Genomic DNA, 26,805 nt, shown 5'->3' with positions numbered 1-26,805 from the left:
TTAATGCTTAAAAGTTAAGACTTATTGATTATAAACTCATATTTTATGGATATTTGTACATTTCATCATTTTATCTTGGTATATTATATGTTATTTTTATCATTTATAAATTTTAATTATTTTTTTCCTTAAATTTTAATATTTACGGCTCACAACACCTTGAGACTTACACTTACCTTTTTGGGTCATTACGCCTCAATAATGCCTTTAGCCTTTTAAAACTTTGACTGTAAAGGCTTTTACATTGATTAAGCAGCTGTTCAACAGAAATAATCCAAGATAGCTTCATTTTTTTCAACTTTCCTTTTTTTTTTTTTTTCTATCAAATGTGGCTTAACAACTTTTTGGATTTCATAACAGACTCAACTATGTAATACGAATATTACCAAAAAAAAAAAAAACTATGTAATACGAAAGCCGCTGCACGAAAGGCATCTCAAATAGGTAATCGCTTGTTTAATCAAAACGGTTTGGCGAAAGCAGCTGAATCAAAAGCTGAAGCACTCCCAAACCGGCCTAATTGGGGCGATACAATTATACAAATCATATATTAACATCAGAGACTCAGAGCCAAGTATGCCAAAATCGGAAAAGATTCCTGGGTTAACTCGCTCAGGGTATTACCGTAATTAAACAAAACATATCGGGTTTATATTTTCGCAGTTCAGAACCCCACAATTCTCTTCCGCTCCTTCTGCCTCTCGCATAGTCGCAGATTCCTGCGCATCATCAACAACACGCGACGCGATACTGCAGAGGGTCTCAGTCTCTCAGACTCTCAGTATCTCATTGGCTGTGCGAGTTTTCTTTCGGAAAGTACACGTTTTGTTTTGCCATTCTCCAAAGCTGAACAGTCTAGCGTCCTGTACTCTGTAGTCTGTACTCCTCGGGGGCATATTCCGTAAATTTACCGTTGATTCAGGGTTATTTCTGTTGCCCCGTCGTCCTCTCCTGAGCTGTCTTCACTTTCTCTTTGGAAAGAATTCGGAGACCAATTGCTGCCAGTTTTAGGGTTTCTCTCCATAACACCTTTCGCAGTTCACTAGACGGTAATCCGAACGAGAATAGAGAAAGAACCAGGGTTTCTGTTATCTGAGGTTCGTTTATAGAGCCGCTGTAATGCGGCAAGGATGCCGGAGACGAATAGCCAGTCGCAGATGTATGGACGTGCTAACCGAATGCAATCCATGAATGTTCCGAACCGGATCGAAGCTGAGGACGGCAGTGCGGGTGGGGAATCCATCGACAATCCTCACATCCGCTACGAAGCTCACACGCTCGAAGACGGTGGTGTTGGGAGCACCGTTGAGGTAATGGACGCTGTCGAGGAAGTTCCTACGGATTCCGCCTTTCTCAGTACAGCCAATTTTGTTTTGCCTTCCCGGGGAGAGGGCATGGATCAGTTGACCCTCTCGTTTCAGGGCGAAGTCTATGTGTTTGATGCAGTTTCCCCAGAAAAGGTCTCATTTTTTGTAATGCAATTGGAAATAGTTTTCTTTTCTCGGTGGATCGAGATTTAAGTTGTGCATTCAGGGTTTAATGTTCGTCTACCTCTGCAGGTACAGGCGGTGTTGTTACTTTTGGGAGGGTACGAAGTACCTAGTGCCATGCCTGGTCTTGCAGCATCCCAGCCGCAGAAGGTATCCCTTCAGCCGTGAAATTTCTTCTAAATTGGTACTATTATTTTTATCATCATGCATGATGTTTTTACTTCTTATTTGGGGAATGCTTCCGTTCACTGCCTTACTGGTCTCCTGTTTCAGGGTTTGGTTGATTATCCACGGCGCTCAAGTCTTCCTCAGAGAGTTGCTTCTTTAAATAGGTTCCGTGAAAAGAGAAAGGAGCGATGCTTCGACAAGAAAATTCGTTATAATGTCCGAAAAGAAGTTGCCCTGAGGTGTGTAGATTGATATCTTGTTCTTCATTAAAAATTGTTCTCCATTCCTCCTTTGGTTTAATAAATAAATTTATAAGGATTATGATGAAAATACGCATAATATGAGGAAGATATTTTCCCATTATTTTTATCATCATGCATGGGTTAGCTTGTATTAAGATGATATTTGTCAAGCATTATCTTAAGGCTTTGTTGTGTTGAGTTAACAAAAATTAACTTGAGGAGTCAAGGGTGTTCATCGTGCTCCCTTATGCAAATGATAGTGTCATCTTCTTGCTTGTCCATTGGTTATGCTAGTTCACCAATAAAATCGACTAGGCTTGCCTAGCTGTCTATCGTTTTCTTTTTTCATGTTATTGACATTGTGCTTGCAAGAGAAGCTTTTATGGTGCTAATACACTGTGGTCATCATTCTATCCCTACAAGTGGATTTCCTGGAGCTGGAAGTCATGCATGGGGTTTGGATAAACCCCCTTACCTTTCTAGATTGAAAGAATAATACTTGTTATTTTTTAACTTTTCTTCTTATGTGTGGGAGGATGCTCACAGTTTTTTGTCATGTATATAAAAAGATTGCTCATTATCCTCATAACGATATATGTCAGGATTCAGGAGGAATGGAGTATATTAAGAACACAGTAGACATGCCAATGAGTTCCATGCAATTTTCTAGTGGTAATTAACTAGGGAAAAATGTACTTATGTTCCTTTATGGTTTCATAAAGTTCCTTAATGTTTAATTAGGCTAACAGTTAAATATCTGATTGATTCCTTACCCGGGTCATAAATATCTCGGTCAATTTCTTAACCTCTCCTATGATTTCCTTGGAGTTGAAAACTGAGTTTTTACTGCCCATGGTGCAGAGCTAAATGACACATGCTCTTGTCTCTTTAACATGAAGGAAAGATATCTGAGAATTTTTAACAGAGTTTCTGAACCTGCACATGTTGTGATCTGATAGAATCCATTAATCTGAGGTCCTTAAGTAAGGCCTTCATCATGCACAAACTACTTATGCATCCATGAAAGATACCCTTCCCATTTGCAGAAGGCCATGTGGTTCCACAACTAGCAGCAATCAAAGTTAAGCTTCAATGCTCCTAGAGGAAGGGAGAAAAACTCTGAGGAAATTATGTCTAATAGAATGGACTCTAACCACACGAAACCTTCTAGAAATCCTGTTGTCAGAAGACACAAAACAAAAGTTTCTAAGTTTCTGTTTTGCATGCAATCAATGTGCCTTGCATGTGGTAATGATGTCAACCAAAATTTCAGACGGATGTAACTTATAAAAAAAACAGATGGATGTATCTTGATTGAAAAGGATCTGGTGTTTCCCACTTCACAAATGCAACAAAATGTCTCTGTTCTATACTTCTATGTGACCTGTGATTTAAGGCCTTGTACCATAAAATGATAATAAATATATATTATGCCATAATATGAGGGAGTTAATAAAACCCTGAAAGGTTTGGTTTTGTATGTGATTCTTGATGGGCTAAATGATGAGCTGACCTAGATGTTACAGATCTGCTGAAACATTTTCATTCTTGTTTATTTATATATCTCATCACTACTACGACATGAAAAATTAAGCATGTAGTCAGTTCGCCTTTGAGCCCAGACTTGAAGACTTTAAATGTTATCCATATATGAAATCTGAGTAGTTGGGCACTTCTGACAGAGGGTCAATGCTCAACTATAGCAACAAACTAGGGGGCACTTTTAAGTTCTTAGAAGATAAACTTATATCATCATTAGTTCTTCTTAGAAAATATATATTCATTAGATCTTTAATAGATGATAAACTATGAATAATCTGAACCTCTCAAATGAACAAGATAGCCAGCAATTATTAGTCAAAGAAACAGAACAAAATTTTGTATTTCTTGTTCACTCTTTCTGTTTTATAAACTTAATTTGAATAGGTTAAGATATACAAATAATTTGGGTATAGGAGGGGTGCTGAGTGATAAGGACAGCAATATCTTAGCCTTGTTCCCTGGCCCCTTGGGAATAGGATACTCTAACAGAGCTGAACTGTTAGCAGCCGTACAAGGTATTCAGATAGGTTGCAGGTAAAACTATGTTGCAAGTGTGCATGGCTCTGAACCCTTACATAAAAGGGCCATGAGGGGTGAATATTGCATATACATAACATGTTGAAGCAGGGGTATTAACCCTGTAAAATTTTATCACAAGTTTCACAACACCATTCTTCTTGAGCCTTGCCCCAAAATTAATAGGCCTTTGGTACCTTTACAATTTGAAAAGCTGACATCTTTTATTTGACTGTTACAAATATGGAACCTTTTTTTTCCAAACTGGAATATAGTTTGGTTTCACTAGTCTTAGTTTTTCATCACCCTTTTATGTGTCAATATGTTGTAGTAACATTTAATCCCTTCTGCCATATGCATTTTTTTTTTTTACATTCATAAACCTGCCTAATATTTATTAGGGCAACATGGTGTTAAGACAATCTTAACACTCCATTTACTCATAGCCTACTTCCTGGGTTTTTTGTATCAACATGCATGATTCAATGATGTGCCTTACTAGCAATTATCATCCTAGATAGGTAGTGCCAAAGCTCTTAGGTTTGTAGCAAAAACCTGGATATTTTCAAGGCAAGATGTATGGTCCTTCATTAATGAACTCTATAATTGCTTTGCAGTTTCCACTGGTTGTCTACCCTAGGAGCTGGTCCTTCTTTCTTTTTTCGTTTGATTTTGTGGCTTTGTGCTTTGGTGATTGGATCATTAGAGTGGTGCGACTAAATGCAGAAAACATGGCATAAGAGTGGTAACAAATTTTACTTCTTCAACTTTGATGGAGGTCATTTCTAATCTACATGAAGGGAAGGATCATGTGGAGAACAACGAGGGCGGCTATCTTGTGGGCAGTGTGGGAAGAGAGAAATAGCAGGATTTTCCAAGGGAAAGAAAAATCAGCTCCTGAACTTATAGAAGGGATCACCATCAAGGCAATACATTGGCTGAAAACTCTTGACTTGTTCAAGGTTTTCTACTTCATCACTTACTATACAGGCAGTTTGGTCCCCTCCTTTGCAGTGTAATGTCTAACTAAACTTTGATGGCAGCTCTGTTGGGAACCCTAGCCTTCTGGAATAGGGGGTGTGTTTAGAGATGTGGGAGGAAAAATCCTGGCTATGTATTTTGGTCCAATAGGTTTGGGGACTTGGCGACTCGCTTAGAGCTGAAGTGTTGGCCCTCCTCCAGGGGCTCGGATTGGCTAAGCAATTGGGCTTTCAACAACTAGAAGTGGAGGGAGACTCAAAATTAGTAGTAGGTTGGCTGCACAAATAGTTTGGGAATGTGGTCCCTTAGGCAACCTATAAGGGAATTATTGAGCCTCACAAGGGAGCTGGGTGCACAAGTATTTTGGACTAGGAGGTCAACAAATGCTTTAGCTGACAACCTAGCAAAGCAAGGGGTGAATCGGGAGTTTTTGTTTTGGGCAGTGTTGTAATTTGAATTTTGTTCAGTGGTCACCTTACACTCTAGCAGGTGACAGTTGTATTTCTGGTTTTTTAGCTAATGAAAGCTACCGTTTCCTATAAAAAAATGAAGGCAATGGTTATTGAATGCATATTCTTTTTCAACCGGCTTTTGTAAGCTATAACTCCACAGAGGTTAGGCCTGGGCATCTCTGCTAGGTTTAATGATGCTTTAATTAATTTTGGGAGATAATCGAGTATGACTTGCTAACAATGAAAAAATGTTATTCCTTGGTAAGTGAGGGAATTGGACAATCAAGGCTTAGTAGGTGACTTGTATCCTCCAGTGCCTGCCCACACGGCGTCAAATCTGGTCAGGGATCTGCACTCATCTTCAGAACAGATTTGATTTAGTTAAACATCTATTCAGAGAAGCAGCCCACACCAGAGTATTTACCTTTGATGGGGAAAACGGGATTTGAAATTCTGGAAGCAGGAACTGCACCAATATTAATCTCTGATAGCTTGAGAGCAAATGATTTAACCGAAAAAGTCCATCTGCATTCCACTTTTGTTGTAAGCATTGATAGTTTTGCTTGGATTTTGGTGTTTTGTCATCTTATTGGTTTGGTTCGTTGCAAGCTTTTGTTAGTCCTCTTTTCCTGTGGTTTGGGACATTCTTCTGGAGTTTTTTTTTGGTGGTCATGCTGTTGAGGGTTTGGAGTTGGGTTTTTGGTAGAATGCTGAGTTGTTCTCTCTCTCTCTCTCTCTCCCTCCCTCCCTCCTCCTCTTCCTTTCAGGTGATCTCTTGTCACATTCCCTGTAATTTTCTTTTCTTTTAATATATTTTATTTTCCTTTAAAAAAAGAATTTAATGGTAAGATAAGTTTCTATTTAGGGGCTATTTGATAACAGCTGAAATGACTGAACTAAATGGCTTATTGCTTTGTCTTTTAGTGAATACATTATTTAATAGGTTGTAAGCTCTTTAATGGCTGAAGAAGTGAAGATGAAGGTGGGTTAATTGATATACCACCAAACATTTTATTATTTGATTGCTTCATCCACTAAAAGACAAAAAACACGTCATCCAGTTCAGCCACTTCAGTAGTTATCAGGTGGTGCCTTAGTATGTGAATTGGGATTTAAATTGTGTGTTGTAAAGATGCATCTGAAGTAAGTGCTTTTGTAAAGATATGCACACACAATTTAAATCCCAATGCACAATTTAAGTACTTCAGGTGGTGCCTTAGAGATGGAACATATCTTGCAATGAAGTTGAAATTGCAGAAGAAAGTTTCACGGTGAAATTGTTGGGGCTTTCTTTCAACTTGTGGAATGGAACGATGCTTACAAGGATCGTTGGGAGCATGGGTGGAACTCTTGAAAGTTTTGATGCGAGCGAGTTGCATGCGGTAAAAGTTAGGATCGTCGGTTTGAAACTGGAGGATATTCCAAGATCTTTGGATCTCTATGTCGGTGGATTGTGGAGGAAGATTTGGCTGGTGGTAGACGTAGAGGTGGCTTTGTGGAACCATCATTGCAAGGAGGAAGACGATGTTGTGCTGGCAAGGGGCAGTCTACATGAAGCACCAAAAGTCGAAAGGATACATTGGAAACTAAGGAAAAATTTTCAATTTTTTCTGGAACTAAAAAGAATTTAATTGTTGGTCCCTTGTTTGTTGAGCTAATTAGGAGGGGGCTCGGTTTGATCAGAGGCGAGGTCAAAGTATAGAGGTAAATGGAATACTGAAAGTTTTCTCTGACCCAACCAGGTTAAATGTGGGCCAAAAGGAAGGTTTATTAGCAAGACTTGATTCACGTGACCTTTTAAGTAGTCATGTGAGTTGAGTCTCAAATAGCATGAAGGGAGACGGTGATGGTGGTCTATTATCTTCTCCAAAGGTGCTGCAACATATCGAAGATTGAAAGAGTCGGAGGGAACATAACTTATTGGGAAACTTTATAAGCACAGAGAAGATTGATAGGGAAGAAAAGAGATTAGATGAAGAAAAGGAAAAGATATAAGCGGACATTGTTTTCATGGAATTTCAATAGGAAAAAGAGGGGAACAAAGAGGTTTCTCAAGAAGGTTCTTTTCGATTGGATGAAGTGATGGAAAAAATAGAGGAAGAAGATTTGGGAGAGCAAAAAGAAACAACAGAGGAGAAAAGAGCGAAAAGGTGAATAGGACTATGTCGGGAAGAGAAGAAGCTAGAGTTGGGGAAGAGAAGGAGATCGTTCAAGGAGAAGTGTTGAGTGGGGTTGAAGGGAAGAAGGAAATGAGAGAAGAGGAAGACTTAGGAGCAAAAGGGGATATTAGCATTGTAGAGGAGAAAAGGCGTAGGGAAGGGGGGGGGGAACGAGAGTGAAGGAAGGAAGAGTTGGGGTGGGGTTAGGAAAAGGTATTGAACTTTTTCGTTAGAAGAAAACAGAGAAGGGGGAATGGAGATAGTGGATGTAGGGGAGGGATTTGTGGAGGAAAATGAGAATGATCCGATGATAGATGAAGTCCATAAGATAGAGAAGAGCTGTGACATTGAACAAGTGATAAGGAAGTGGAAATTAGCAGGATTATAGGTTTGTTTTTCTTAGGTGGGGAGGAGTTTGCAAAGGAAGCTTTTAAGTCCGTGGAAGAAAGAAATAGGGAGAATGATAATAAAGAGGAGCTAGTGGTTGACCATAACTCGAGTAATTTAGTCCTTCAACGGATGAAAGAGCTGATCGGAGGATGCAAGAATGGAACCAAGGAAAAGGAAGAAGATTTGGAGGAGGTGGAGGGGTCGGATAGAGGCCAGGAACTTGCTGCAAGGTTGAAAGAAGCTACAGGAACCTTAAACACAGCTAGAAGATGCTGATCTAAGAAGGTTAGGTAAAGTCATCAGCAGATAGCAGTGTCAAAGGTTTTTGCAAGGCTAAAAGGTGCTCTGTTTGGCATTGGGCCTAACAAGGCAGTAAGAAAACATAAAAATGCAGTTAGAAGACAACAGTAAGCTTGCATCTAAGATTCAAACGAGAAGACTGATTGAGTCAAAGTTAATTAGGGGTTCGGTTTTTGTTTTGGTTTTAGCCGGCTGTTGGGGATGGATGATTGGGGACTGTTAAGGGCGTCAGTTTTTGGGATATGAAGATCGGAGTTTTTTCGATCTATTTTGTATCATTTATGTGTAGGTTGCATAGTTGTCAAAGCGACGCCTAGGCGGGCGCCTAAATCCAGCTTCAGTGCTCTTTTTTTTTTTTGAAAAAACAGGGGCTTCTTCTCTTCCAGCCCAGCTTCAGTTCTTTTTTTCTTCGAAAAAATAGGGGCTTCGTCCCTATACTACCCCTCCTTCTTCTTCCTTTTCTTTCAGTCCAGATTCAATGCTTTTTTTTCCCTGAAAAAACAGGGGCTCCGCCCCTATTCTTCTTCTTCTTCTTCTTCTTCTTCTTCCAGCCCAGATTCAATGCTTTTTTTTTTTCGAAAACAGGGGCTCCGCCCCTATTCTCCTCCCTTCGAGCAATCCAACCAAACCCCAAATATGAAGTTATGTTTTTGCCCAAAACAAATGATGTCTATCAACCCCTTGTTTTTCTAGTACATCTGCCATCCCATTCGTGTTTCTACTAATCCAGATGAAGGTGGTATTGAGTTCCCTTGCTAGGTGACCTATCATCCTGAATGCATGTCTGTGATTCCAAGGTGCTGAAATTTCAGCTTTAACTGAGTCACCAAAACCAATTGGTCCTGAATACATGGCCACCACCATACCTAAATGGTTCCTGAACACACCCCCTATGCCTGCCCTCCTCGGATTTCCCATAGAATCACCATCAAAGTTCAGTTTCATTTTGTTTTCAGATGGGGGTTTCCACTCTACTCTCACATTGTCTTTTCTTCTATCTGTTTGTTCCACTTTTAACTGCTTACTTAATATCTCTTTAGCTGAAAAAGCTCAAAAGAGTTCCAACATTTTTACCCAATACGCATCTGTGATTTTTATGGTTTCAATCAGCTGCTCCTTAGACCTGCTATTATCATTAAAGATTCTATGGTTTCTTTCTTCCCAAATGGACCACACCACTGCAGCCCTTGCTGTCCACATAATTCTCCCTTTTCTGTTTGTCTGCCTCAGAAAGTTGGAGTTGAATAGGCTTACAACATCTTGCAGGGGAACCCATCTGCAATCGAAGAGAGAAAATGATCAAATGATGGAAACAATCACATAAAAAAATGCTAATTTAGACCAATAAAAATGCTATGTTAGTCCCAAAGGGTTGTAGAACGGAAACTCACTTGTGGATTGGTGGTAGAGATCTATAAATCCTGTTGTTAACTTGTTGCTACCTTATTTTTTCATAGTTAAAGTATATTTATATTAGTGATTATAATTCAAATGACTACATCTGCATTATAAAAAGTCACCTCTATGAATATTGCAGTGAGCAAAAAGCTAAATAACAAAATTTGCAATCAGACCTTTTTCCACTAAAACCCAAGGAACATTAAAAAACATAAATTCATGCACCAAAACCTCATCCCCTTGATTTTTATATCAATTTCAGTTCTCTTGATATCCTTGAATTTCTTCAATATCCAGTCATATCCAATTTGATATGATCCTCTTGCAATCCTCAAGAAGGAAAAATGTGGTATAGAGTATTGGATAATATTAGGTTAGAATGAAGATAGAGAGCATAATATACACTTTGGAATTTAGGATATTGAGGTACTCTAATGCCCCTTTACACTTAGGCTTCTACATGCATGCACATGTACTGTTGTTTTTTTTTTTCTAAATTTTGATAAGGAACATAAATTTCATTAATTAAAGATAATAGATTGAGTACAAAGACTGGAAAAGTTCAGTCACCCATCAAGAATTCCAAGATAACTTAATTACACATTTTTTTGATCAGTAGAAAATGATTTTATTATAATACTTGGAATGTAGAAGTGATTTATACAACTTGTTTAACCAGAGTTTCAATCCCCTAAGTACATACCCAAATTACATGGATGTCCAAAACAATCGTTGGCTTGTTGCCTCATAACCCCTTGTTTAGCTATGGGAATCAGCTAACCCATTTTCACACCTTCTAACCCACTTAAATTCAACCACTATTTTCTTTTGCAATCTTTTCCACTTCCCTTAGCACATGCTGAAGGGTCCAAGGAATACGTCTGTTGGATTTAGCCCAAGAGATAACTACTTGTCAGTCTCCTTCCACCTCGATCAGCCTAAACCCCAGCTGGTTAGCTAACCCGAGGCCTTGCAGTAAAGCCAACAGTTCAACCTTCAAAGAGTTTCCCAAACCATTTGACCTTGAAAACATTGCCAAGATCCTCCACTTGGAGTTTCTGATAACCCCATTTGGCCTTGCACTATTTGTTTTGAGATAAATACCATGTTTTACCTACACAACGACCCAACAAACTCATCAGAATACAGCTTGCCAATGCCCTTTAATTTCTCATCCCTTTTTTACATTTCCCAACAAAGAGCCTGCACTTTAGGAAGGATTGGTTTGCACCAAATTTCTCTTATTGGGAGATTTACCCCCTTAGGTTTTGAGCTGATGAGAAGGCTAAAGAAGGAGGAACAAGGGAATATGCCATCAGATGAGGGGCACCAAACTCTACTATCCAAAAGATTTTGATACAAAAAACTTTTTCCAGAAGAGAGAGTAGGAGCAAAAGGGAGTTACATCCATTATCCCTTGAATCTCTTCTGAAACCAAAGTCCCAGCTTAAAGCATGTTCTAAGAGCAAAATCTACAAACAGGTTCAACCATAAGGTTTGCTAAAGAAGAGTAGAATATTGGGAATTGTAATTTAAGTGGCGCATCCCCAAGCCAAAGGTCTTCCCAAAATAGAACTATGTTCCCACAACCCACACAAACCAGGTAAAATTAAGAAAGGTAGGCAATACTTCAAATATTGCTTTCCAAGGGGAATGTGAAGCAGTGAGGTACAAATTTTGCATCCCAACCATTGCTTGCTACACCATGAATGCTTTCAATAACCTTGTGCCACAGTCTATTTCCTTCTAAGGGAAATATCCAAAGCCACTTTCCTAGAAGAGTTGTATTCCTTTTGATCAGATTCCCAATACCTAATCCTCCCTGCTCCTTAGGTTTCGCATCTATTCTCACTACACCAAATGATTTTTCTTTTCATCTTCTGTCTCCCATAAGAAGTCCCTCATCATTTTTTCTAGCCTTTTAGCTATAACTGGGATCCTAAAAGTTGATAGGTAGTGGGTAAGTTAGCTAGGGTGGATTTGATCAAGGTTATTCTTCCTCCCAAAGAAATAAAATATTAGCTTCTCTTCCATAAGGCTATCTTTTTAGCAAACCTTTCCACTATTGGTTTTTAGAAGCTATTTGCTCTTGGGTTTCCTCCCAATGGCATACCGATGTACTCTAGAGGCCAATTTCTTTCCTTACATCCTAAGATTTCCGTCAACAAGTGAGTGTGTTCCTCTTCCAAATTAATCCCTGCCACACAGCTTTTTCCCCAATTGACTTTCAGATTTGATATCCTTTGGAAGCGGTCATCTAAGGCTTTCATGTTCCTTACCTTAAGTTTTGTACAATCCTCACGGAAAATGATTATGTCATTTGCAAATTGCAAGTGAGTCAAAACCACCTCCTTTGATCCTTCCTTCCAATTCTCCAACCTCTAAATTGGTTTTCAAAATCAGTCTTACCGATCAATCTACCTGGGACCTTTGCAATATGGGTGAATAAGAAAGGGGGCAGAGGCTTCTAGTTGGGAAAAAAAATCCTTAGTCACTCCATTGATCATAATTGAGAAGTGTTTTGAACTAATACGTCCTTTTATCCACTTTCTCCATCTTCTTCCCACTCCAATTTTTATAAACAAACTTAGGAAGAAATTCCAATCCACCATATTATAGGCTTTTTCCAAACCCAACTTGCATATTAGATCTTCTCCTCCTTGCTTTTTCAATTTAGACACATTCATTTGCCACAAGAATTTGGTCAATTATTTGTTTTCCCTCCACAAAAGCTCCTTGATTTTGGGAGATCATCAAAACAAACTTAAACCTTCCAGCCAAGACCTTTTTTGCAATGATTTTGTAAAATCTACCCACAAGACTTATAGGTCTATAGTCCTTTGGAGTTATTGCTTCTTTCTTCTTAGGCACTAGAGGTAGGAATGTGACATTTGCTCCTGGTGAAACTTCCCCCTTGTGATAGAATTCAGCAAGCGCCTCCATTAAGTTAGCTTTTATAATTGCCCAACAATCATGATAAAATGCCATCGAGAAGCCATCAGGTCATGGGGCTTTAGATCTTTCCATTGAAAAGATTGCTTCATGAACCTTCTCCACATTGAAGTTTCTTACAAGAAGAGCTGCTTGGTTTTCCGGTAATCTAATCCAATCCAACTCCCCTAGTTCTGTATTCCTTTCTCCTTGAGAGGCAAAGTTTGATTTGAATTGCTCCACAAAACTTTTGATTATTTCCTCCTACAAAGTTATCTCCTGACCTTCAACCTCAATGCTAGAGATCGTGTTGTTTCTTCTTCCATTTGCACAGAGTGAAAATATTGTGTTACCATCACCCTCCAAGAGTCATTTACATCTTGGTTTTTGTCTCCAAGAGATTTCCTCCTTTCTCAGGAGCTCCTCTAACTTGACTTTTTGATCTTTCCTCCACACTAATCTCTTTTTGGGCTTCCTTCTTGTTTAGCTCCTCAATCCTTTTAGCAATTCTTTCGTTTGATTCTTCAACTCTCCCAAACTCTTCTTTATTCCACTCCTTGATTTTTTCTTTTGGTCTATTCAATTTCTTTGTAAATCTCATCCCTCTATTGCTCACATTGATTCCACCTTCATCTCACCATTCTTTTATTTTCTCAATAAACTTTGGTACTTCCAACCACATATTTTCTAATTTGAAAGGTGTAGGGGTAGGGCCCCCAAGGTGAGCGTCCTTGTCTAGGCTCAAAGGATAGTGCTTAGAGCACTAGGGTTTGCCCATAAATCTTCCTGCTCAATGGACAAAAGTAACCTATCCAATTTTGAACAAACTTAATTTTCTTGGAAACTGGACCAAGTAAAAGAGGCTTGTAGGAAGTTTTATTTTTATTTTTATATAACTTTAAAGACTCCACCACAGTATTAAATTTCCTCATGCTTGTGGTTATAGTCTGGTTTGGGTTATTAGTTTCACTTGTGTACCTTATAACATTGAGGTCTCCACCCAGGCACCATGGTCCCTCCCATAAACCCCTAATTGAAGCTAATTCCTCATAGAAAACGTCCCTTTGTCTATATGAGTTGGGGCCATACACATTTGTTAATACTTAATACCTACTCTCTTCCATCATTCATCAATTTAGCTTTTATTGACATTGAAAATTGTCCAACCACTTCTTCCTAGCACTCCACCTCATTCTTCCACATCGTAAGAATACCCCCAGAAGCCAGAAGCACCCCAAGAAGGGGCAAAAATCCATCTCAGTCCTCTACTACTACAAATGCTTCTTATCCTTCTTTTGTTCAATTCAAAGAGCTTCGTTTCTTGCAGCATTACAACAGTCGGGCTTATGCATGCTATTGGTTTTACACAATTTAAATTCTCAACACGAGAGTATATCCATCATGTTTCTGTTGACACATAGAGGCAGGTGTATGTGGGTATACTTTTCTTTTCATTTTTCAGAACCTGAAATTAGTATATAAAAGGCATACTTAGGTACCTATCTTCTTCTAGACAATGGATGTAAGGCTAAGAATTTTTCTCCCGATGTCTATATTCCTTGCTAACTAGCAAATTTTGATATATGTTTACCTATTAAAAAATAAAAAAAAACATTTAAACCAACTTTGGAAATTCATTGTTTTGTAGGAATGTTTATCTTGATTGGCTATCATTTTAATCAAATTTGATTTATGTAACCATGTTTTTATCAGGATGCAACGCAAAAAAGGTCAGTTTACATCGTCCAAGGTAAGTTCTGATGAAATGGGTTCATCAAGTTGTACACCAGGTGGACAAGACGAGCCACAACGAGAAACTATGTAAGTTCTGTGCTATATTTGATTTCCTTTGTTTATCTTTTATCTTTTTAAACTTTGTCCTTTTTACCCTTTATTTTAGGGTGGCGTTATATTTGATTTCCTTATGCTGTCACGTTTTTTAATAATCTTTGTATGTTCTATGTAGATGTCAACACTGTGGCACTAGCTCAAAGTCCACTCCAATGATGCGCCGCGGACCAGCTGGGCCGAGGACTTTGTGCAATGCATGCGGACTTATGTGGGCAAACAAGGTTGGTATGAGCATAGACGTTGATCAATACGGTTTTCTTTCTTCATTATGTTTAGTTATATTAATTTTTGTTAGAGGGCCTCTCTCCCTCTGAATTAGACCTGGCAAAAAGTTGACCCAACCTGCGAACCCGACCCAACCCAACCCGAAAAAGAGGGACAGGGTCTCATATGCAGCAACCCGAATGCGGAAATGACCCGACCCGACCCGACCCGAAAAATGGGTTGGGTTGGGTCATGGGTCAACCCGCAGACCCAATTGCCAAGTCTAATTGGGATTATTTATGCATTGTTAGAAGTTTCCACTCTTTAATTTTTTCTATTTAGTCTTTACTTTTTATTGTTTACTCTTTAAATTGTTAAATGTTCAAGTTTTCATTTTATATTTGGAATTTTAAGGTTCTTTTAATTTTGACATTTTTCATGTAAATTTTCCTTGTTTTTTTAAATATCAATTATTTTTTGGGATGACCCGAATTGACCCATGGGTCAACCCTAACCCGAACATTTAGGGTTAGGGTCTAGCATTTGACAACCCAACTCGAACCTGACCCACCCAACCCGATTGCCAGGTCTACTCTTAATGCAATTGACACTTTTAAACTTAAACTTCAATTCTTGCCAATGGCAAAACCATTCAGAGAGGAGGGAGAGGGGCAAAGAGAATTTATTGATACATAGCAGTGTCCCTAAAGGCCCTTCCTTACCAAGCACATCTCTCTATCCCTTGGTATACCTGGTGATTTTGTGTTTCTATCATTAGTGTTGTACCTTGGTGCGTTTCTTATATCATCCTTTTGGCTTCCTAATTGGCATCTCATTATTTGCGTTTCAGTACTACCTTCATCTGATTTCCTAGACAAAGAGAGTTATTTATTTCTTTTGAAAGGTTGAAGTATTGTATTACTGAAAATTGTGAGATTACATCAGGCACCCATGTACACCAAGGGACTGAGCCATGGTGATGTAGGACCAGCTTAGTTCTAGTCCTTAGAGAATGTTGAATGATCTTCTTGATCAGAGTTTTATGGCTGTCAATGGCTGTAATGGCTTCTTAAAGGAATAAGATTGAAAATGGGGAGAGGAAGGAGAGAGAAAATACCTGGAATCACTCACAGGGTGTCTAGAATCACACTAGGGCATGGGAATCACTCACCTCTTTTTTCTAGTCGTTGCTCAAGAGTTCACCATACTTTAGCATGGCCCGTCAGCTTCATGCGTGCAAATCTAATCCTTTGTTTGTCAAACATATCATCCCAATCAAAATATTCTTCTAGCTTAGCAACCCAATCAAAGAATGCTTGTGGATCATCATCTCCTTTGAAATCTGGTATTTCCCTTTCTCTTCTAACATGTTTGAAAACCTTGCTCCCGTAGCCAACATTATTAGATCTGTTTTCTTCCACCTTCTTCTCAAATAAGTCAACCAGAGACCCTTCATATGGTTCAGAAACCCAATCATCAATGATTGGTCACTTTGTGAGAAGATACCCTGGGCCTATAGAATTGGTCACTTTGTGAGAACATAGTGAATAAACTACTAGCTCTGATACCAAACTGATGTAGGACCAGCTCGGTTCTAGTCCTTAGAGAATGTTGAATGGTCTTATTGATTAGAGTTTTATGGCTGTCGATGGCTGTAATGGCTTCTTGAAGGAATAAGAGAGAAAATAGGGAGAGAAATAAGAGAGAAAATACCTGGAATCACTCACCATAGCTAGCATAAGCTGAAGAAAGCTCAATAAACTTTATTGCCTTTGTGTAAAACGTCCATACATATTTATAAACTCTAAATTCATAATAATCCTAGGAGTCAAACTGTTAGACTAGATAATCCTAGTACATAGTAGGACTCAAACTTGTCATATCCTATTTCAATTCAAAGAAGACTCAATAACTCTAATCCTACTTATGCAATGACTCTGAAATTTTAAACATAAACAAACTATAACTAGACAATTTAAACCCAATCATTGGACCCCACAGAAAATTGCAAGATGACAAAAATACCCCTATTGTCAAAAAGATACAGAAATACATAAAATATCATAAAATTCCAATTTCGACTCTTCATCTCTTGCATCACATGGGAATTAGGGGTGCAACTTAGGTGGGATTGGCTTGAGCATTTGTTAATTTTGAAATGGCCCAGCCCAATAGCCCAGGTCTAATGCAGTGTAAATTGTTCAAACTGGATACCTGACTTGTACTGCCTAATGGGAATGTACAAAAAGGTTACTTGAGAGTATGCAAACATATCTGTACTGCTACCTGCTTTTCCTTTGTCATCCTCTTTCTGGTCATGCATGTGTTGGATTCTTCATTGTATTATTCTTGTCCCTTTAAATTAATTCTACCTTGTTCCCTCCCCAATTTCAAATTAGAAAAAAAGTAACACCCTTTGGGAAAAAGGAAATGAGATTTCAAGAGACAATCCAAGTGTACCAGTATGAGTCTCCAGATCTCTTTTCCTTTGCCAATACCCTTCTTGTTATGATCCTAGTCTCTATGAGTGAATATTTTCTTTTTCTAATAGAGTGGCCTTCAGAAATTTATATATATAGTTTATCCATTTTTTGATTTTGGATGCATTTACTATCAGAAATTATTGGGTACATATATGTTTAGCAGTCTAATTGAAAATAAATATTTAAGTGTAGCTTTTCTGTAAGGAATATTTAAGATTTGATTCCCTGTGATGATTGCCATGAAATATATTTTATCTATCACCTGTTAGATAAAATGAAAAGGGAGCTCCTACATGGTAATGTTTGAGGGGATAACTCCATCTAATAGATCAATGATGTGGCTGAGTTTGGTAGATTATAATGCTTAATGTTGCAGGATATAAAGGAGCTGATATTCAAAGTTATTGTTGAATGATTGGGCCTCAAGCTGAAACTGTAGAGGCCCTATCTCAACTATATCATTGTGTCCTAAACTTGAGATGGTGCAACTTCATTTTTTTCTTTATTTGGCATCATTGCAAATTTTATTCAACTACATTTCTGGCAAGCCCAAGATCATTCCACTCATTCATGCGTCAATATGTTGCCATTTGGGTTATTTTAGTTTTTAAGTATGTGGTTTATTTGTTTTAGGATTTATTTTGTGTACGTATCAAGGTTTAAAATGTTGATGTCGATGGAAATGTCGCTTACCAAAATATGGGACATATGTCGGAAATGTCGAGGGAAATATTGTGAAAATTAGAGACATTGTGGAAATATTATGAAATATGTGGAAATATGCGATGATATTTTGTAAAATGATAAAAGAAGCATTAATACATTTCTAGACTATTATCTTATTCCCAACCATCATATAAAGCTAAGAAACTAAGATCAACAACAAATTAGTAAATGATGATTTATTGGTTTATTATGCATTTTGATGTTTTTACAAGGTTATCTGATATTTTCTTTTCTTATTTTTAATTCTGATTTATTATAAATTCTAAAATATTTATTTTACACTAGAAAATAAAAATACATTTATTCTGATTTTTTAAATATTAAAGTTATAATACATTATGTTTTGTTATAAATATAACAAAGTGATTCTCCTTTTCGTAGTATTAAGGTTATGATAAATTCTGATTTCTTATAAAACTTAATGAATTTATTATGATTTTTAATACTAAATTTATAATAAATTATGATTTAGTATAAAATTTAATAAATTTATTCTGATTTTTTATATTAAATGTAGAATATGATTTATTATAAAATTTAATAAACATTTTCTGATTTCAAAAAATATTTTAAAGATACTAACTAGTTAATATTTTATTACTTGAAAAATATTTTACGTTTTATATTATAAAGTAATTAATTTATTCTTTTGTTTTTATATTTTGTTAATTCTTTTTTATAAATATTTTATTTGAAATATTAAATAGATATTATTAATGGAATAATTTATATTAATATACTGTATTATATTAATATAATATACTAATATATTATATTATTAATGTACATTAGTCAACATCTTGTCGACATAATAGGAAAAAGTGTTTTTTTTTGGTTATTTGGACTGATTTGGTCGACATTTTTGAAATATAGGAAGTGTCGACTGAAATAATGTAGTTTTTATATTACCATCCATTTTCATGTCAGTGAGCCTCGACATCGACATATGTCGGACGACATTAGCGACATTTGGCGACATTTGAAACCATGGTAGGTATTGCTTTATAAGTGATACACCTTTTAGGAATTTAGGTAAGAATCAATGAATAAAAAAGTCTTACCTTTATTTTGGTGGGTAACTATTAAGTGAAAATGTCTTGTCTTGATAAGATCGTTTTTAAGCTAGAGCCAAATAGGAGTCATCCAGAGCTTAGAAAGTGATTGGGAATTTCACTCAGTCTTTAAAATTTGATTCCCGAAAATTGGTGCTTGAGTGATGATATGATTGATAGTTGATGGCAGACTGGGCAATGATTTATTTTTCCAATTGGCATTCTATCTCAACTTTAAGACCTGCTCTTCTACTTAAGTTGCTAATTCAAAACAATCCTTGATTACTGCTTCTTTATCATCTGTTGTACGCCACTACTTCAACCTTCTGTTCCTGCACTTTTTACCCTCTTAAGAGTAGTTCTTTTGTATATGCTCTTTGCTCTTCTAGATGAAATTTAAAAGTAATTTGTTTTAGGCTCTGTTGGGCATCAATTCTAGAATTTATCATCCTTACAATCCATCCAAAAAGAACGGATTCTAGATTTTCTTAATTCTAGGAAGCAAATGTAGGTGTTTGGCATTTTAATTATAAAAAAGTAGGTGTTTGGCATAGAACTCTAATTCTTGTTTCAGGAATCAAAGTGGCTTCCTTTAAGGGCGATGTGGTCATTGGCCTGCTTGTGGATCAAGTTGACTCTTGTCCTCGATGGATCTGATTTTAGGGCCAAAAATGTCCGATGAACATAGACCTGCATCGTCGGTCCGGTACTAGGTAGAACTTGTGTCAATCCCAATAACAATTTAAGATGATTTAATTATCTTAATTTAATGGAAAAAGAATGAAATAAATCACAAATCATGACACTGAATCGTGATGGTTAGTAGAAGGGACAGAGAAGAGAAGAAGTTGTGATTTGAGATATGGGGAAAATCACTAAAAGAGTCATCGATTCTGAAATGACTTGCTTTTTCCCATTGGTTTAAAGATCCATTGACATCAGAAGCGGGAAATGACAGCCGAAGAACTGTTGATGAAGACTCCATTGACATCAGAAGCGGAAGAGTGAGAATAAGGAAGAAAAGAGCAAACATGGAAGAAATGGAGATCCGGTAAGAGAAGAAGCTCTAAAGAGGTCCTTTGGTACCAATAGTCCCCCCTCCCCCGTCGGTGCTTAATCTACCACCGCGCAATGGTCCCACCATTTTTATCACTCTAAATATGCTTCTTTGCACCTTCTTTGTAACAGGAGATGAGGTTGGGATCTAAAGTAAAGCCAATACAGTGCAGATCTATCATCAAGGAAGTGAGAAGCATTGTTTTAAAAGCCTATTAAGGCGAGGCTAAGAAAAAAGGCCTGGCCTCAATAGCCTCAAACCCCTGCATAGCTTCTATAAAATCTTAGCCAAAGTCCTTGCTGAGAAAATGAAAGGGGTTCTAGGTAGTGTTATCTCTAACAATCAAAGTGCCTTTGTTCCGGGTAGACAGATGCTTGATTTAGTTCTTATTGCCAATGAGCTGATTCATTCAGGAAGAGGAGAAGGTTCCTCAGGGCTGATCTGTAAACTTGATATTGAAAAGGCCTATGACCATGTCAATTGGAGATGCGTTGACCTTGTGTTGCAGCAGATGAATTTTGGGCAGAAATGGAGGAATTGGAGAAAAGTATGTATCATCTCTCCAAAATTTTCAGTCTTGATTAATGGACAATTTGCAGGCTTCTTTGATAGTTCCAGGGTTCTTAGACAGGGTGATCCCCTATCTCTACTACTATTTATATGTGTAATGGAGATCCTCACTTTGTTTTGTAAAAAGGCTGCTGAATTAGGTGAGTGGGAAGGTTTTGCAATTACTCCGGAGGGGGAGAAGGTTAACATTCTCCAATTTGCAGATGATACTCTATGTTTTGTGGATGCTTCTCCCTCCCAGGTGGACTTAATTCTTGGGATCTTATCTTGGTTTGAGGTGGTCTCTGGTCTTAAAGTCAATTGGAACAAAGTCAAATCATTCAAGTGGGTCAGGTATCCAACTTAGCTGATTGTGTGGAGATTTTGGCATGTAAGGTTGAGTCCCTCCCAGTTAAGTATTTGGGTCTTCTTTTGGGGGCGAGTTGTGGGCTATCTTCAATTTGGGACCCGATTATTGAAAGAATGGAGAGAAAATTGACATCTTGGCCGAGTGTTGCAACTTTTCTGGAGATTTGGTAATTTGGTCCCCTACCTTTAGAAGGAATCTTTTCGACTGGGAGCTGGAAGAGATAATGAACATGTTGACTCAGTTTTTCTGGAGATCCAGTTATTTGGCCCCCTACCTTTAGAAGGAATCTTTTCGACTGGGAGCTGAAAGAGATAATGAACATGTTGACTATTCTTCAGAATCAAGAGGCTGATTTCTGGTTGGAAGATAAGTGGAATTGGAAGTGGACTTTAGATGGTGTTTTCTCTGTCGAGTCTTTGGCTTCCAAACTTTGTAGAATGGGTGCCACTGATTTCCTTTGTCATCAGGTGTGGAATCCCATTAGCCCATCTAAATCCAACTTTCTAGTATGGACTATGGTTTTGAATAAATGTCTGTCTAGAGCTAATCTTGTGAGAAGGGGCATTCAGCTTTTGGACCTTTCGTGCAGTTTGTGTGGGAACAATTTTGAAACTACTGATCATTTGTGCATTCACTGCCCGTTTTCTTCTCAGCTGTGGAATTACTTCTTCAGCTCTATGAACTTAAGATGGGCTATGCCAAGTTCGGTAAAGGAACTTTTGTGTTGCTGGAATATCAATGGGCTTAACAAGAAAAGGAAGATAGTGTGGAAGACTATTCCTAGTGCTGTCTTATGGTCCATCTGGTCTGTGGAAGACTAGGAAGAAGTGGCTCTATCAGCTCCTATGTCTAGTGCTATTAGACTTGTTTGGACTCCACCAGATTTGGGTTTCATCAAATTGAACTTCGATGGTAGCAATGAAGGTAATCCAGGCCCTTCAGGCATAGGTGGTATTTTCAAGGATGAAGAAGGTCGAATTATTGCTATGTTCTCAGGATCTATAGGCTGGGGGGGATTCTCTGAGAGCTGAAATCCTGGCAGTTCTAGAAGGAGTAAAAAGAGCTAAGCGGTTGAATATTAGTAAGCTGTTGGTGGAAGGAGACTCTCAATTGACTGTTAGTTGGTTGTAGAAGGAAGAGTCTAGCCTGTGGAAGTTCTCAAATGAAAGAAAGAAAATCAAGCAGCTAACTCAGAATATGATTGTAAGGGTTCAATGGGCCAAGAGGAGCACTAATTCCATGGTTGACACCTTGGCTAAACAGGGGTGGGAAGATCTAGTTTCTTTTGGGCTATATTATAATAGGTGTTTTCAGTTCCGTAAGTGAGGGTTAAGATTTCTTACCCCTCCAATCTGGTTGTAATTTCCATATATTTTTAATAAAATTACTGTTATTGAATAAAAAAAATGTATAAAAAAATAGCTTGCTTTAGTTCATATTCCGTATTGTTCATGCTTTATTCTTACCCATTTGCCCACTTACCCATATTTGATGATCTATTTTGCATCACATAGGTGGTCACTCTTCACTAATGCATACAAGTGCAAGAAACGAAACATGAATGCTTTATTCTTAAAACACTATTGGTTCATACCCTTGAGCTTAAAGATTTGACTATATTGTTTTGTTCTAGCGTTTAAATTTTAGGGAAAAAACTACCATGTTAAGATTCTAACCATGCAAGGTTCAAAGTATTGATACAATATGTCATTGTATATTGGGGGTACTGATACCCATTTTTAAGGTATTTAAAAAAACTCTTTTTTAATAATTAAATAACATAAAACTAACCATGATTTTAATGCAAAATTTTGAAAAAAGAAATAAAAAAGATGTGCATGGTTCAAACAAGTCATATAAGATCTTAATTTTATGTTTTTCATGTCTTTATTGTTTACGCCTTGAGGCTTACGCCTCGCCCTTATGAGACCCAACCGCCTCGCCCCAGCCTTTATCCTTTTAAAACCTTGTCGAGAAGAGAGTGGAATCAATGTCGTGTCTAAGTTTTAATTACGAAAATAACAAAAAGAAAAACCAGAACTTACCTGAGAGATCGACTGTCGAGATAACACCGTTGATAGCAGAGCTCACCGTTGGAAGGGGGTAGAGGAAAAGGAGAGGTTATCTTTGGTGGGATTAGTTTAGATCGATCATTGTTATGTTCATTTAACAGAATTACCTTTGTGCCCCTGCTTTCACGTGTAAATGGGACATACGTGTCGTATTTTAAAGTTAATGTAGTGAGAATCGAACATACACAATCTCGATTCTTAGAAGTGAATTTTTCACTTCTCAGAATCTTGCTTTTGGAAGGATTTTTCTCATCCAAATTCGAATCAGAAACGATACAGTGCCATGTCCAAACATGGTTCTCATCCGGAGAATCGTAAGAATCGTGAGAATCGATTCTTCGGGTGGATGCCAAATGGGGCCTTAGTAGACTAACCTAAAGGATTAGGAACTGAATCTGAAACTGGCTGATTTTATAGGTACAAATTCCATTGATATAAATGGAATTCAAGCCATTAATGTTCATAAGCATTTTGGAACCCTTCATGGAACAGTATTAGGAACTGAATCTGAAACTGGCTGATTTTATAGGTACAAATTCCATTGATATAAATGGAATTCAAGCCATTAATGTCCATAAGCATTTTGGAACCCTTCATGGAACAGTGCTAGATATAGTCTGAAACTTAATTGAGTGTAAATAGCAGCATACGCATTCTTTTTCATCTTCTTGTTTGTCCTGAAAAAAGATGTGGTCTCATATCATTTTCCGCAAGATTAAAAGAAGCTGGAAGCTAAGATTGTATATAGCTTCATTTATGAAAAGAGTTTATACATAGTCTCACTATGGGTTTTCCAGTATCTCACACAGCTTAAATCTGCTTTTAGTAGTGAGCATGGATACTCAATTCAGCCTTAATCCCAACTATTTTGGGTTGTCTATACAAAACCTTTTCCACCACCATGCTCTATCAGAGCCATGTTTTTTTGTCAAATTATGTTTCCTTAAATCTTTTTACTACTAAATAAAATTTTCGTAAACAGACAAATACGAAAGAACTACAATCTGAGGCATCACCAAGATGAACCCAAGCAGAATTACACTCCACATTTCTCTTCTGCCAACTAAAAATGATTTAAGGACTTGAAATCATTTTTACTACAATCATGCTTTCTTTTGTTTTCCCGTTCTTTTAGAACGTTATACGGATTCATTTCTCACTAGTGCAATCATTGGTTGTTATGTACATGACCAAGCCATCTCAGTCAACTTTTACTCATCTTGTCACCATCTGGAGATACTCCCGAAGTCCTATGTAATTTACCGTGCTCAATTTTTATTCTGTCATTTCTAGTCTTGCTACTCATCCATCTCATCACTCTTGATTACTTAGCACTCTGTCTCATTTGTATATGCTGCTGGTCACACAGCACACTGGATGCAACTCTCTATTTCAAGCACCTTGCTCTAATCCATGGGCAACAAACTCGTTTCTCCCTTGTTATGAATGATTGACCCAAGGCGCCAGAACAGATATTAGTGATAATTTGTTAATTTTTCTTTTATTTCTAAATTGATAGTCCAACCTGAGCTACAAATATACGCATGGGGAAAGCTGTATCATTGACTTCCTCGTATTGTCTTGAAGTTCAGATTAAGATAGTTGATGCTATGTGTTGTTTTATATCAACAAGGGATTACAATATCAATGGTTTGATAATGGAAAAAATGTATTGAGTCAAAGAGGGATACATTACTGAGGGTAAAGGACCCCAAAGAGATTTCCTATAAGAGAAGAGAGAGGAGGGAAGAAAAATCAAAATATTCAAGTCTCAACCTTCCCTGGTTCTGTCAGCAACACCTAATCTTCACTTGTAAATCCTCAGTCACGAGCCAAAGAAATATCCAGTTAATATCACTTTATGTATGCATGGGATCTGAAGCTGTGTCATGAGTTTGTACTAGTTGTCTTATATAGGTGGTTATCATTATTTCCCAGTGTACGGACAGAAAGTTATTTTCTTCCGTGAAGTCTTGTGATTTTCTAAATGACAACCATGCTGTAAAATATCAGAGGGAAAAACAATCACTTTCTTTTCTTTCTGGTTTGCTTGCTGGTTAAATGAAATAGCAATATGAGTGGCATGAAGGAGGTGAATATTGTTTGCTCATAAAAACAGGAGGTGAATATTGTTTTTTTATTCAATAACACATTTCATTAACTAATCACAGAAATAATTACAAAGGGGAAGATAAACTATCTTATCTTCCATCTGAAGCTTGAGCCCCCCCAAGAACAGAAAAAGAATAAAGTTGCACCTGTGCCCAAAACATTGACTCCCTCTCCACCCCTTGTTTAGCTAACCCATCAGCAAAAGAGCTGATCTTTTCACCCAGCTGATCTTGACTTCCATCTCTTGAACCAGCCACCTAAATTTCCTCCTCTCATTGCTGTAATTCCATAACCGACTGTTGTCTTTATTCAGCCACCCTACCACCACCTTCGAGTCCCCTTCAATTATGAGTTTTCTTATATTGTTAAGGCATGCCTTAGGGCTTTCTGTGTTTAATTATCTCAAAAATCTGGTAGTTTTGGGCTAAAAGCATCCAAGAACTTCCTTTTCCAGTTACTTCATCTAGTTCATACTCCAAAAGAAAGTGAACCATATAAAAATTATTAGGTTGCAGTATTGACATCAAAGGATTAACTACTTCCAGATATGATTTCATGAATTGCCATACCTGTTAATGCTGGTGGGGTCTATGCAGGGGACCTTAAGAGATCTTTCGAAGACTTCAGCTATTGTACCGCATGACCCTGCTGTGAACCCAATTGAACAGGCACGTCATAATGGAAAGTGAAATCAAATCTTGGCATTAGCTTTTTCCTTTTCCGGTATTAATAGATTTCTGTTCACAGGTTGAAGCTATTGAATATGTTGGAGCCACTCCAGGTGATGCACCAACAGAGGTTGTCACTTCCTCTAATGGAGATAACTCAGCTGTGACAGCTGAACAGTAACTGCAGTGCTACTCTTGTTTCCCGAGGGGCAAGGCCATTCAGGTTGCCCCTGGCATCAGATCTCAAATGAATGTAAGGTTTTCTATTAATATTCCTTTCAGCTTGCTGTGACAGATTGTACAGATCATTTCACTGCTTTGATCAATACATGAGATCATTTTCCAGCCTCCCTTTGTTAATACAGATTAATAATCCCTTCAAAGTATTAAGGCTCAGTTTAGTAGCTCCCTTCCCTTTTAGTCTAATCGAGTGCTCTCACATTTTGGACCTCGAATCCCATGGGAATGAAAGTTACCAGGTTCATCAATGATAAAGCAACGCCATCCACTACGAATGCTTTAATTTTGGAGCTTGGAAATTTCTCTTTTGGACTGGTTGAATGGGCAGAGATTCCATGGACAAACTACTTCAATCACATGATGTCTATATTTCAATAATATTCACAAGGGACCTGATATTAACGGTGGCCTTGTTGATTGTTAAGCATACGGTCTGCTTATTATAATTTCGCCCATGCATTCAATATGCTGGAACTGGAAGTGGAAACAAATAAAGTCTGCACTCTTCAGTATCTAGGTTATCTACCCAGATTTTGATTGGCAACGCAAGTGATTTTTTACTTTCCACCATCATTGGTTGGCGGATTTTTTGCCGTAAAAGTTACGTTTATGCGTTCTTCATTCATCCTTTTATTCATCAAGCACGTTTTAGAAAAATAACCCTTTTCCTATCATGCCCCTATCCATGAAAAGACCTTAAATAAGGAGCTGAGGTGGCTGAATTAACAAGCTTATTTGTTTGTCTTTTTTAGGGAATAATAAAATTTTGAGGTTGTGGGCTCCTTAATAGCTGAATCTGAATTTGGATGGATCACTGTACACTTTAAAGTTCTATTTATTTAATTATTTTAT

The 26,805-nt window shown here is 37.6% G+C and overlaps 1 protein-coding gene across 2 annotated transcripts; it reads left to right on the top strand.

The window, feature by feature from the left end:
• Nucleotides 1–676: 676 nt before the first annotated feature.
• Nucleotides 677–26,058, top strand: LOC104611943 (GATA transcription factor 24-like). Of its 2 annotated transcripts, XM_010279238.3 has the most exons (7): nucleotides 677–1,460; nucleotides 1,560–1,640; nucleotides 1,764–1,897; nucleotides 14,283–14,390; nucleotides 14,536–14,641; nucleotides 25,642–25,713; nucleotides 25,793–26,058. In XM_010279238.3, exons 1-7 carry the CDS (start codon nucleotides 1,131–1,133, stop codon nucleotides 25,892–25,894), a joined length of 933 nt encoding a protein of 310 aa, XP_010277540.1. In that variant the 5' UTR covers nucleotides 677–1,130; the 3' UTR covers nucleotides 25,895–26,058. The 2 variants fall into 2 exon arrangements, with proteins under 2 accessions (XP_010277540.1, XP_088746578.1); XM_088890452.1 differs by lacking the exon at nucleotides 25,642–25,713 and having other exon boundaries at nucleotides 678–1,460.
• Nucleotides 26,059–26,805: the final 747 nt, after the last annotated feature.

The sequence above is a fragment of the Nelumbo nucifera genome, chromosome 1 (genome assembly GCF_055504915.1).
Source record: "Nelumbo nucifera cultivar China Antique chromosome 1, China Antique-T2T, whole genome shotgun sequence".
NCBI classification, from domain to species: domain Eukaryota; kingdom Viridiplantae; phylum Streptophyta; class Magnoliopsida; order Proteales; family Nelumbonaceae; genus Nelumbo; species Nelumbo nucifera.
The sequence above is the reverse complement of the archived record's forward strand: the minus strand, read 5'-3'. Positions and strand labels throughout refer to the sequence as shown.

Coding starts and splice junctions, on each gene's coding strand:
- LOC104611943 (XM_010279238.3), top strand. CDS start 1,131: ATGCCGGAGACGAATAGCCAGTCGCAGATGTATGGACGTGCTAACCGA. Junction 1,641..1,763: donor CAGCATCCCAGCCGCAGAAG/GTATCCCTTCAG, acceptor CTCCTGTTTCAG/GGTTTGGTTGATTATCCACG. Junction 14,642..25,641: donor GACTTATGTGGGCAAACAAG/GTTGGTATGAGC, acceptor GGGTCTATGCAG/GGGACCTTAAGAGATCTTTC.